The sequence below is a fragment of the Procambarus clarkii genome, chromosome 3 (assembly GCF_040958095.1).
Source record: "Procambarus clarkii isolate CNS0578487 chromosome 3, FALCON_Pclarkii_2.0, whole genome shotgun sequence".
Classification (NCBI taxonomy): Eukaryota; Metazoa; Arthropoda; class Malacostraca; order Decapoda; family Cambaridae; genus Procambarus; species Procambarus clarkii.
The window spans coordinates 33333029-33346762 of record NC_091152.1 but is presented as its reverse complement, the minus strand read 5'-3'; the positions used below and the strand labels follow the sequence as shown (position 1 = coordinate 33346762).

At 38.5% G+C, this 13734-nt stretch overlaps 1 protein-coding gene across 1 annotated transcript in view; it reads left to right on the top strand.

Moving 5' to 3' along the window:
• The window catches only part of LOC138368215 (zwei Ig domain protein zig-8-like), a 462959-nt gene that overhangs the window by 354646 nt on the left and 94579 nt on the right, over positions 1 to 13734 (top strand). Inside the window, exon 3 of the mRNA XM_069330737.1 lies at positions 3541 to 3618. Coding sequence (XP_069186838.1) covers positions 3541 to 3618 — 78 coding nt within the window. The remainder of the gene's footprint in view (positions 1 to 3540; positions 3619 to 13734) is intronic.

The following is a 13734-nucleotide window of genomic DNA, read 5'->3' as shown; positions in this document are numbered from 1 at the left end:
CTTTACGGCCGTGATGGTCAAGCGGATTAAGGCGCCCTGTAGTTACCAGTTGTGTTGCTTCTGGGAGTATGGGTTCGAGTCACTTCTGGGGTGTGAGTTTTCATTTTCATATATATATATATATATATATATATATATATATATATATATATTATTAAATATGACCGAAAAAGTAAGATTAATAATTCTAACACAAATTTTCTCAATCTTTCGTACATTACGCTTCACTGTTGGAGGTAAATCAAAAATCACTTCTCCAAAATTCATTTTTATTTCTAGTCTGACGCGACACGGGCGCGTTTCGTAAAACTTATTACATTTTCAAAGACTTCACAAATACACAACTGATTAGAACGTATCTCTGATTTTATATCTACATTTGAGTGAGGTGGGAGGGGTGATGTGGCATTAGAACAAGAGGGGATATTAATAGGGTATTAAAAGTATCAACACAAGACAGAACAGAAACAATGGGTATTGAATAGAAGTGTTTGTAGAAAGCCTATTGGTCCATATTTCTTGATGCTTCTATATTGGAGCGGAGTCTTGAGGTGGGTAGAATATAGTTGTGCAATAATTGGCTGTTGATTGCTGGTGTTGACTTCTTGATGTGTAGTGCCTCGCAAACGTCAAGCCACCTGCTATCGCTGTATCTATCGATGATTTCTGTGTTGTTTACTAGGATTTCTCTGGCGATGGTTTGGTTATGGGAAGAGATTATATGTTCCTTAATGGAGCCCTGTTGCTTATGCATCGTTAAACGCCTAGAAAGAGATGTTGTTGTCTTGCCTATATACTGGGTTTTTTGGAGCTTACAGTCCCCAAGTGGGCATTTGAAGGCATAGACGACATTAGTCTCTTTTAAAGCGTTCTGTTTTGTGTCTGGAGAGTTTCTCATGAGTAGGCTGGCCGTTTTTCTGGTTTTATAGTAAATCGTCAGTTGTATCCTCTGATTTTTGTCTGTAGGGATAACGTTTCTATTAACAATATCTTTCAGGACCCTTTCCTCCGTTTTATGAGCTGTGGAAAAGAAGTTCCTGTAAAATAGTCTAATAGGGGGTATAGGTGTTGTGTTAGTTGTCTCTTCAGAGGTTGCATGGCTTTTCACTTTCCTTCTTATGATGTCTTCGATGAAACCATTGGAGAAGCCGTTATTGACTAGGACCTGCCTTACCCTACAGAGTTCTTCGTCGACTTGCTTCCATTCTGAGCTGTGGCTGAGAGCACGGTCGACGTATGCGTTAACAACACTCCTCTTGTACCTGTCAGGGCAGTCGCTGTTGGCATTTAGGCACATTCCTATGTTTGTTTCCTTAGTGTAGACTGCAGTGTGGAAACCTCCGCCCTTTTCCATGACTGTTACATCTAGAAAAGGCAGCTTCCCATCCTTTTCCGTCTCGTAAGTGAAACGCAGCACGGAACTCTGCTCAAATGCCTCCTTCAGCTCCTGCAGATGTCTGACATCAGGTACCTGTGTAAAAATGTCGTCAACATACCTGCAGTATATGGCCTGTTTCAAGTTCATGTCGACTAAGACTTTTTGCTCGATGGTACCCATGTAGAAGTTTGCAAACAGGACACCTAGGGGAGAACCCATGGCGACCCCATCTACTTGCTTATACATGTGCCCATCCGGGCTCAAGAAGGGTGCCTCTTTAGTACAAGCTTGGAGTAGTTTCCTCAGAATACTTTCTGGCATGTCAAGAGGAGTACAGGCTGGATCACGATACACTCTGTCGGCTATCATTCCGATTGTCTCGTCTTTTTACACAGGTACCTGATGTCAGACATCTGCAGGAGCTGAAGGAGGCATTTGAGCAGAGTTCCGTGCTGCGTTTCACTTACGAGACGGAAAAGGATGGGAAGCTGCCTTTTCTAGATGTAACAGTCATGGAAAAGGGCGGAGGTTTCCACACTGCAGTCTACACTAAGGAAACAAACATAGGAATGTGCCTAAATGCCAACAGCGACTGCCCTGACAGGTACAAGAGGAGTGTTGTTAACGCATACGTCGACCGTGCTCTCAGCCACAGCTCAGAATGGAAGCAAGTCGACGAAGAACTCTGTAGGGTAAGGCAGGTCCTAGTCAATAACGGCTTCTCCAATGGTTTCATCGAAGACATCATAAGAAGGAAAGTGAAAAGCCATGCAACCTCTGAAGAGACAACTAACACAACACCTATACCCCCTATTAGACTATTTTACAGGAACTTCTTTTCCACAGCTCATAAAACGGAGGAAAGGGTCCTGAAAGATATTGTTAATAGAAACGTTATCCCTACAGACAAAAATCAGAGGATACAACTGACGATTTACTATAAAACCAGAAAAACGGCCAGCCTACTCATGAGAAACTCTCCAGACACAAAACAGAACGCTTTAAAAGAGACTAATGTCGTCTATGCCTTCAAATGCCCACTTGGGGACTGTAAGCTCCAAAAAACCCAGTATATAGGCAAGACAACAACATCTCTTTCTAGGCGTTTAACGATGCATAAGCAACAGGGCTCCATTAAGGAACATATAATCTCTTCCCATAACCAAACCATCGCCAGAGAAATCCTAGTAAACAACACAGAAATCATCGATAGATACAGCGATAGCAGGCGGCTTGACGTTTGCGAGGCACTACACATCAAGAAGTCAACACCAGCAATCAACAGCCAATTATTGCACAACTATATTCTACCCACCTCAAGACTCCGCTCCAATATAGAAGCATCAAGAAATATGGACCAATAGGCTTTCTACAAACACTTCTATTCAATACCCATTGTTTCTGTTCTGTCTTGTGTTGATACTTTTAATACCCTATTAATATCCCCTCTTGTTCTAATGCCACATCACCCCTCCCACCTCACTCAAATGTAGATATAAAATCAGAGATACGTTCTAATCAGTTGTGTATTTGTGAAGTCTTTGAAAATGTAATAAGTTTTACGAAACGCGCCCGTGTCGCGTCAGACTAGAAATAAAAATGAATTTTGGAGAAGTGATTTTTGATTTACCTCCAACAGTGAAGCGTAATGTACGAAAGATTGAGAAAATTCGTGTTAGAATTATTAATCTTACTTTTTCGGTCATATTTAATAATATATGTCTACAGGAAAGACTGCTACCAAAAGATATATATATATATATATATATATATATATATATATATATATATATATATATATATATATATATATATATATATATATATATATATATATCTTATAGGAAACTTCCTTCATCAACAGCCTTTTGGAAACAAAATTCCTTTATTTCTTCTTAATGTTCTCATTTAGTTACAATCATATATATAAATAAATAATCTTGTATAACAGTGTATAATAATTATAATTAAAAAGGGGGAGGTAGCAGAAGCAAATACTGATACGGCTTTTAAAGTCAAATTAACAAAAATATATGAATGTTTCTCTCTGAATAATCATTTCTCTGAGGCTATGGAGAACCCGCGGAGACTTGTAACACTCACTGAGGCTGTGTTGCAGGTGTTGTGTCACAGGTGTTGCTACAAGTGTTGTGTTCCTGCAGGTGACGTGGATGAGACGACGAAACCTGCACATCATCACGGCGGGACTCCTCACCTACTCTCCTGACGACCGCTACAGAGTAAGTCACTCTTCATGCACTCTTACTTGGCTTAAAATAAATTCTTTAGCCAGAGAAAAATCTCCTGTGAGGTCTTTATGTAATTATTTGTTTATTGATATATATATGTCTATATCTATAAAATACCTGTATATTTGTTTGTTAGTTTCTTAGTTTGTCTAATTGTTCCTAGTATTTTCTGTTGCCAAATTTGGCGGGTCGGGAGTGGCATCAATAAAAAGCGTGTCAAGTGATTCTGTGCCAAAGTGACCCCCACAAAAACACGACATTCTGACACGACTCTGAATTGTTATTATTATTATTGAGACAATCAACTGGTGCTCTTAGGTGCCTGGAACCCACGACCAGCGTACTGCCAGCTGCAACCTCTGCAGGAGTCACAGCAGAGCTGCAATTGATTTTCTCATTGATATATATCACATTTAGTGTAATTTCTTCGGTGTTATTATCTTTATTTTAAATTGTATTATTATTTGTATTATTATTATTATTATTATTATTATTATTATTGTCATATTATAAAACATTATGCACTAATTATTCCAAATCAAAAATAAATCTAATAATAATAAGAAGACCGACATATAGTGACATGTGATACATGCTGACACACATGCCAACTCATCATACTTGCTAACACATGATAAATAACATGGGATTTAAACTGTCACACATGACACACGACACATACTGACACACGTGAGACATACCCGCACTTGGGTAGACTCCGGGCAGTACCAGACTCTTAAGATGGTAGAAGGCAACTGTTGGCTGGCTGTTGAAAGTTGGTTGAGAAGGTGAGAAAAACACCATATATATATATATATATATATACAACTTTAGAACACTTTCCCACCAGGAGACTCGAACCCTAGCCAGCACAGAAGCCTTCCAGCAACTGGCATAACAGGTACGCCTTAACCCGCTCCACCACCACGCTCAGACCCTTAAAAGAGATGGTAATTTCGGAGTATTTAAATACTCCGAAATTATATATATATATATATATATATATATATATATATATATATATATATATATATATATATATATATATATATATATATAAAACATTTATATTTATATAAAAAATATATATATAAATGAGTAAAAATGAAACAGGAATTTCCTTAAGTACTTTCGTATAAACGTGGATGAATGTAGAAAATAGAGAACTATTAACTGAATATCAAATAAATGGATTTAAACTATTTCACACAGATAGATATATTAGACGAGGAGGGGGAGTAGCCATATATGTTAGGGACAATTTGAAATGTAGTCTCAAAGAGGGAATCAAAACTGAGCCACACACAGAAACTATTTGGATAGAATTAAACGAAAAAGCAAATAAAATTATAATAGGAGTTATATATAGGCCACCAAATTTAGACAGAATGGAAGCAAAGCATCTATGGGATGAAATATCTAGAGCATCTAGATCTAACAGTATTTATGTCATGGTGACTTTAATTTTAGTGGAATAAACTGGGTGAACAAAACAGGGAATAGTGAAGCAGAAGATTTTCTAGAATTAATTGACGATTGCTTTCTTACGCAACACATTAAGGAACCAACGCGGGAAAATAATATTTTAGATTTAGTGTTAACTAACAGGGAAACACAAATTAATGACATCGAAATAGGGAGTGAGCTAGGGAACAGTGATCACAAAGTAATCAGATTTAGCATAGAATGGAATAGACCTGTAGGAGAAAATTCTGTTAAAGTGCCAGATTTTCGAAAAGCTGATTTTAATAGCCTAAGAAATTTTTTGGGTCAAATAGATTGGAAAGTCTTGGGTATGGGGTGTGGGCCGGTCTTGGAGCGAGACATGAACCCAGCGATAGGTGAGGTAAAAGGGGATTTGGATGTGGATTTAATATATAACTTATTTAAGAATATTCTAAACAAAGCACAGGAACGTAGTATACCATACAAATTGAATAGATCGAATACTAATGACCCAAAGTGGATAACAAATAATTTACAGAACCTTATAGGTAAAAAGAGAGCTTGGTACAAAAGGATTAAGAATGGGGAAGTCAGGTTAGAACAGGAATTCATTCAACTGGTTAGAAATGTTAAAAAAGAGATTAGGAAAGCAAAAAGAAACTATGAAGTTCGCATAGCAGAGCAAGCAAAGTCAAATCCTAAAGGGTTTTTTCAGTTATATCGAACTAAGACTAGGGAAAGGATAGGTCCATTAAAATCTGAGACAGGTCAAATAACGGATAATGACAAGGAGATGAGTAGTATTTTTAACAAATATTTTATATCTGTATTTACTAAAGAAGAACTTAACAATATGCCTTCAGCCGAACAAGTCTATGTGGGTGGGGATGAGGACAGGTTGACTAGTTTAGCAGTTACCAGGGAGGATGTAATTAAACAATTAGAAAAACTAAAATCAAACAAATCCCCAGGGCCGGATGAAGTGTTTGCCAGGGTGCTTAAACAATGCAAAGAGGAGCTTTCCGAGCCACTGTCTACCATATTTAATAAATCAATAGAGTCAGGCAGAGTGCCAGAGTCATGGAAGGTAGCTAATGTGGTACCAATTTTTAAGAAAGGAGATAGATCACTTGCGTCAAACTATCGGCCAATTAGCCTAACGTCTATTGTGGGAAAGTTACTTGAATCAATAATTGCAAATACAATTCGTCTCCATCTTGAAAAACATAAAGTAATAAATGAGTCGCAACATGATTTTACAAATGGCCGTTCATGTTTAACAAATTTGCTAACTTTTTATTCCAGCATAGTTGAGGCAGTTGATAGTGGTAAGGATTGTGATGTTGTGTACCTTGACTTTAGCAAAGCTTTTGATACAGTGCCACATGAAAGACTAATTAAAAAAATAGAAGCTCATGGTATTGGGGGTGCTATATTAAGTTGGATTAGGGCATGGCTATTCCAAAGGAAACAGAGAGTTAGTATAAATGGGGTTAAGTTAGAGTGAACATAAGAACAAAGGCAACTGCAGAAGGCCTGTTGGCCCATATGAGGAAGCTCCTATTCTATAACCACCCAATCACACTCATAAACTTGTCCAACCTGCGCTTGAAACAATCGAGGGACACCACCTCCACCACGTTACGCGGCAATTGGTTCCACAAATCAACAACCCTGTTACTGAACCAGTATTTACCCAAGTCTTTCCAAAATCTGAACTTATCCAATTTATACCCATTGTTTCGTGTTCTGTCTTGTGTTGATATTTTTAATACCCTATTAATATCCCCCCTGTTATGTCCATTCATCCACTTGTAAACCTCTATCATGTCACCCCTAACTCTTTGCCTTTCCAGTGAATGCAACTTAAGCTTTGTTAATATTTCTACATATGAAAGATTTCTAATTTGGGGAATTAACTTAGTCATCCTACGTTGGACACGTTCAAGTGAATTTATATCCATTCTATAATACGGCGACCAAAACTGAACTACATAATCTAAATGGGGCCTAACCAGAGCAAGATATAGCTTAAGATCCACACCAGGTGTCTTGTTACTAACGCTGCGATTAATAAATCCCAGTGTCCTATTCGCCTTATTACGAACATTCATGCATTGATCCTTTTGTTTTAAATTCTTACTAATCATAACTCCCAGATCCCTTTCGCAATCCGACTTCGCAATCTCAACACCATCTAGCTCGTATCTTGTAACTCTATCATCATTACCTAGCCTCAGAACTTTACATTTATCAGCATTAAACTGCATTTGCCAATCCTTTGACCATTTCAAAACCCTATCTAGATCAACTTGAAGTGATAGTGAGTCCTCCTCCGAATTAATTTCCCTACCGATTTTCGTATCATCGGCAAATTTGCAAATGTTGCTACTCAGACCTGAATCTAAATCATTTATATATATTATAAACAACAGAGGTCTCAGGACAGAGCCCTGAGGTACTCCACTAACAACATTATCCCACTCTGACTTAACCCCATTTGTACTAACTCTCTGTTTCCTTTGGAATAGCCATGCCCTAATCCAAGTTAATATAGCACCCCCAATACCATGAGCTTCTATTTTTTTAATTAGTCTTTCATGTGGCACTTTATCAAAAGCTTTGCTAAAGTCAAGGTACACAACATCACAATCCTTACCACTATCAACTGCCTCAACTATGCTGGAATAAAAAGTTAGCAAATTTGTTAAACATGAACGGCCATTTGTAAAACCATGTTGCGACTCATTTATTAATTTATGTTTTTCAAGATAGAGACGAATTGTATTTGCAATTATTGATTCAAGTAACTTTCCCACAATAGACGTTAGGCCAATTGGCCGATAGTTTGACGCAAGTGATCTATCTCCTTTCTTAAAAATTGGTACCACATTAGCTACCTTCCATGACTCTGGCACTCTGCCTGACTCTATTGATTTATTAAATATGGTGACAGTGGCTCAGAAAGCTCCTCTTTGCATTCTTTAAGCACCCTGGCAAACACTTCATCCGGCCCTGGGGATTTGTTTGGTTTTAGTTTTTCTAATTGTTTAATTACATCCTCCCTGGTAACTGCTAAACTCGTCAACCTGTCCTCATCCCCACCCACAGACTTGTTCGGCTGAAGGCATATTGTTAAGTTCTTCTTTAGTAAATACAGATATAAAATATTTGTTAAAAATACTACTCATCTCCTTGTCATTATCCGTTATTTGACCTGTCTCAGATTTTAATGGACCTATCCTTTCCCTAGTCTTAGTTTGATATAACTGAAAAAACCCCGTTAGGATTTGACTTTGCTTGCTCTGCTATGCGAACTTCATAGTTTCTTTTTGCTTTCCTAATCTCTTTTTTTAACATTTCTAACCAGTTGAATGAATTCCTGTTCTAACCTGACTTCCCCATTCTTAATCCTTTTGTACCAAGCTCTTTTTACCTATAAGGTTCTGTAAATTATTTGTTATCCACTTTGGGTCATTAGTATTCGACCTATTCAATTTGTATGGTATACTACGTTCCTGTGCTTTGTTTAGAATATTCTTAAATAAGTTATATATTAAATCCACATCGAAATCCCCTTTTACGTCACCTATCGCTGGGTTCATGTCTCGCTCTAAGACCGGCCCACACTCCATACCCAAGAGTTTCCAATCTATTTGACCCAAAAAATTTCTTAGGCTATTAAAATCAGCTTTTCGAAAATCTGGCACTTTAACAGAATTTTCTCCTACAGGTCTATTCCATTCTATGCTAAATCTGATTTCTTTGTGATCACTGTTCCCTAGCTCACTCCCTATTTCGATGTCATTAATTTGTGTTTCCCTGTTAGTTAACACTAAATCTAAAATATTATTTTCCCGTGTTGGTTCCTTAATGTGTTGCGTAAGAAAGCAATCGTCAATTAATTCTAGAAAATCTTCTGCTTCACTATTCCCTGTTTTGTTCAACCAGTTTATTCCACTAAAATTAAAGTCACCCATGACATAAATACTGTTAGATCTAGATGCCCTAGATATTTCATCCCATAGATGCTTTGCTTCCATTCTGTCTAAATTTGGTGGCCTATATATAACTCCTATTATAATATTATTTGCTTTTTCGTATAATTCTATCCAAATAGTTTCTGTGTGTGGCTCAGTTTTGATTCCCTCTTTGAGACTACATTTCAAATTGTCCCTAACATATATGGCTACTCCCCCTCCTCGTCTAATATATCTATCTGTGTGAAATAGTTTAAATCCATTTATTTGATATTCAGCTAATAGTTCTCTATTTTCTACATTCATCCACGTTTCGGTAAGTGCAATAATATCTATTTTTTCTGTGCAGACAAGAGCATTTAATTCGTAAATTTTATTTCTTAGACTTCTACTGTTAGTGTAATATACCCTAAGTGAATTGTTATTTTGAGGCCCTTCTCTTTCCCTGATCATTTTGCCAATTCCTTTCTCCCACAAACACATACTTTTATTATCTCCTTCCTCCAAATCAATTCCCATACCTCTATCTACTAACAGTTTAAACCCAAACAAACACCTCTAACCACTTCTTCCAACGAGTTCGCAACAGCAACAACCCCAGCTCTCGATAGATGCACCCCAACACGAGCATACATTTCATTTCTTCCATAGAAGTGTTCCCAGTTGTCTATGAAAGTTATTGCATTTGATTTGCAATATTTTTCCAGCCGGCAATTGACACCAATTGCCCTCGACATCCATTCATTTCCCACTCCCTTTCTTGGAAGAATGCCACATATGATCGGGATTCCTCCCTTGCTCCTAACTAATTCAATGGCTGTCCTGAATCTCTGTATTAGTTCTTCACTCCTAACTCGTCCATCATCATTACCCCCTGCACTAATACAAATAATGGGTTTGTTCCCAATTCCTGTCATAATATCATTCATGTTTCCAACAAAATCATCAATTCCAACTCCCGGATAGCAAACCCTTAATCTGTTCCCCCTATCTCTGGCACAAAACGTTCTGTCTAAATACCTCACCTGGGAATCTCCCACAACCAAAATTCGCTTCGATCTCCCTTTTCCTTTCGAGCAGTTTGAGGGGCCTGCGCTTCAATGCTCCTCGTTACTTTGTCTTTGCCACCTCGTTGAACAACAGGTTCAACACAGCACTCGTCCTCTAATACGTCAAATGCGTTAAAAGTCCTTAGGTGTTGGCTATTAGTAGTCGGTTTTGCCAAGGTCTTCTTAAGACTCCTGTCTTTCACAACTTGCCAAGACGAGGACTTCTTAATACTGGTCCCATCAGTCCTTCTTAATGAGGTCCCGTCAACACTGGCCTCCTCCTTCGTTTCCTCCCGAAGTCTCAGCCGTCGTACCTCCTCCCGCAGGGAATCCATCTCTGCTCTCAGAGCTCCAACCAGACTCACCAAATCCTTCACTAATCCTTCCATTATTGCAATAATAATGTTATTAGAATCGGAGCTCCAGTTAACACAACCTCTCACTGTGACTGCACCTGACTGACTGACGATTACTAACGCTGCGATTAATAAATCCAAGTGTCCGATTTGCCTTATTACGAACATTTATGCATTGATCCTTTTGTTTTAAATTCTTACTAATCATAACTCCCAGATCCCTTTCGCAATTCGACTTCGCAATCTCAACACCATCTAGCTCGTATCTTGTAACCCTATCATCATTACCTAACCTCAGAACTTTACATTTATCAGCATTAAACTGCATCTGCCAATCATCTCCGTCGGCTTCGGGCTGTTTTTTATAAGGAGTTGAACTCCTTATCAAAAACAGCCCGAAGCCGACGGAGAACCCTCTACAGCAGTCAAGCGTTGTATACATGTACACTTGCCCCCACGAAGGATGTAACCTTCAATGTAAGTACATAGGTATGACGTCGACCAAGCTGACGAGGCGTTTGACATGCCATCTTCAATCCGGTGCCCCTAGGAATCACATGAGACAAGCCCATGACATTACTCTAACAAGAGAAATGTTGAACAAGAATACCTGCATAATAGACAAAACCCAAGATGCAAGAAGATTACAAATTCTTGAGGCAATTCACATAAGAATAGAGCGACCTACAATGAACACCCAAATCATGGAACTATTTACTCTACCCACCATGAGAGTAAGGACAAGACAAGAACATATCGATGCCAACACAGAAGACAATGTCCAACATAATAGGCCAATTACACTGGATTAATCTTTGTGTTTAGATAGGAGCTGCCTCGTATGGGCCAATAAGCCTTCTGCAGTTACCCCTATGTTTCACCTCACATTTATCCCTTATGTATCCCCCCATGTTTTCACCTTTATTGTATTATCACTTGACCCAGTGCGGGTATAAAATCAACTAATATATATGTATATATATATATATATATATATATATATATATATATATATATATATATATATATATATATATATATATATATATATGTCGTACCTAGTAGCCAGAACTCACTTCTCAGCCTACTATTCAAGGCCCGATTTGCCTAATAAGCCAAGTTTTCTTGAATTAATATATTTACTATAATGTTTTTCTTATGAAATGATAAAGCAACCCTTTTCTCTATGTATGAGGTCAATTTTTTTTATTGGAGTTAAAATTAACGTAGATATATGACCGAACCTAACCAACCCTACCTAACCTAACCTAACCTATATTTATAGGTAAGGTTAGGTTAGGTAGCCAAAAAAAGCTAGGTTAGGTTAGGTTAGGTAGGTTAGGTAGACGAAAAAACATTAATTCATGAAAACTTGGCTTATTAGGCAAATCGGGCCTTGAATAGTAGGCTGAGAAGTGCGTTCTGGCTATTAGGTACGACATATATATATATATATATATATCAAAAGTGTAACTGAATTATCCCGTAGATTGAGAACAAACTTACTAATAATGGGAGAGTTCAACCATGAGGCAAGTTGACTGGGAATCAGTCAATCCAAGAGAGGAAGAAGAGACATGGAGAGCAAACTTAGTAGAGAGTGTAGAAAGAAACCTCCTGACACAACATTTTAAGCAGAAACACAGACAAGAGGGGAGACTATATTGGTACCTGGGAGTTAGACAGCTGCTACGGGCTACTTCCTGGGGGTGGAGGTCTGGTCGAGGACCGGGCCGCAGGGACACTAAAGACCCGATGTCATCTCAAGAGATCGCTTCCAGCAGACCTAAAAATTATGGCTCTTGAAGGAAAAAATAACCAGACTAATCCTCATGTGCTTCGTAATATTCCACAGATGAATATAGTTGCAACCTTGGCATCTGACAGCTTCACATACTTCACAGAAATACTGATAACTTTAACCAAGCTTGAAATACTGATAACTTTGACCAAGCTTGAAATACTGATAACTTTGACCAAGCTTGAAATACTGATAACTTTGACCAAGCTTGAAATACTCATAATTTTGACCAAGCTTGAAAACAGTAATAACTTTGACCAAGCTTGAAATACTGATAACTTTGACCAAGTTTGAAATAGTGATAACTTTGACCAAGCTTGAAATAGTGATAACTTTGACCAAGCTTGAAATAGTGATAACTTTGACCAAGCTTGAAATAGTGATAACTTTGACCAAGGTTGAAACACTGATAACTTTGTTTGATCAGAGTGAGGCAGTGGGGGGGGGGGACCCGAACCAGCGTTCAGGTGGATCCCAGACACCTGCCTTAACCGACTCAGCCATGATGGTACTGAAGTCAACCAACCCAGAACTATATTGACTTCACTGGGAGGTAATGGAGCTTTACAACCAAGATATTAATCCCTGGATGGGTATCCTGTTTGGGACCTATGTTCAACCTATACCCCTGACCATTCCCTATGCCAGTTTGAGTGAGGCAGCTCTCAACCCTCTGGCCTCCAGTTTTACAGACACACAAACATTCACAAAGTATAGATTAATACTTTGATGAACTAATTAGATATACGTTGTACATATTAAATAAATATTACCCATTTGATGAAGAAGGTCTTCAAATATGTGGAGCTGCACCAACCATCCCTAAACGCACATAATTAGGAAGGAAAACTTAATACTAATAATTGCTACAATGTTAATTGCCAGGATAATTATAAAAGACTTCCCTCCCCAACCGCTTCCGACACTAATAATTAGATCTGAATCGATTGGTGAAGGGAGCCGAGGGAGGCATAGTGGACCCCTTAATGGTGTGCTGCTGAACGCACACACGCCCGCACGCGCGCGCGCACACACACACACACACACACACACACACACACACACACACACACACACACACACACACACACACACACACACACACACACACACACACACACAGTGGTTGACAAATGGAATGCATTAGGGGGTGATGTGGTGGAGGCTGACTCCATACACAGTTTCAAATGTAGATATGACAGAGCCCGATAGGCTCAGGAATCTGTACACCTGTTGATTGACGGTTGAGAGGCGGGACCAAAGAGCCAGAGCTCAACCCCCGCAAACACAACTAGGTGAGCACACACACACACACACACACACACAAGTTTGTGTGAAAAAAAGTTTGCGAAAAAAACTAGTGGAGCATCTGGAGCGAAGGAACTTTGTAACACAGCATCAACATGGGTTCAGGGATGGCAGGTCCTGCCTCACAGGGTTACTTGAATTCTACGACCAGGCAACAAAAATAAGGC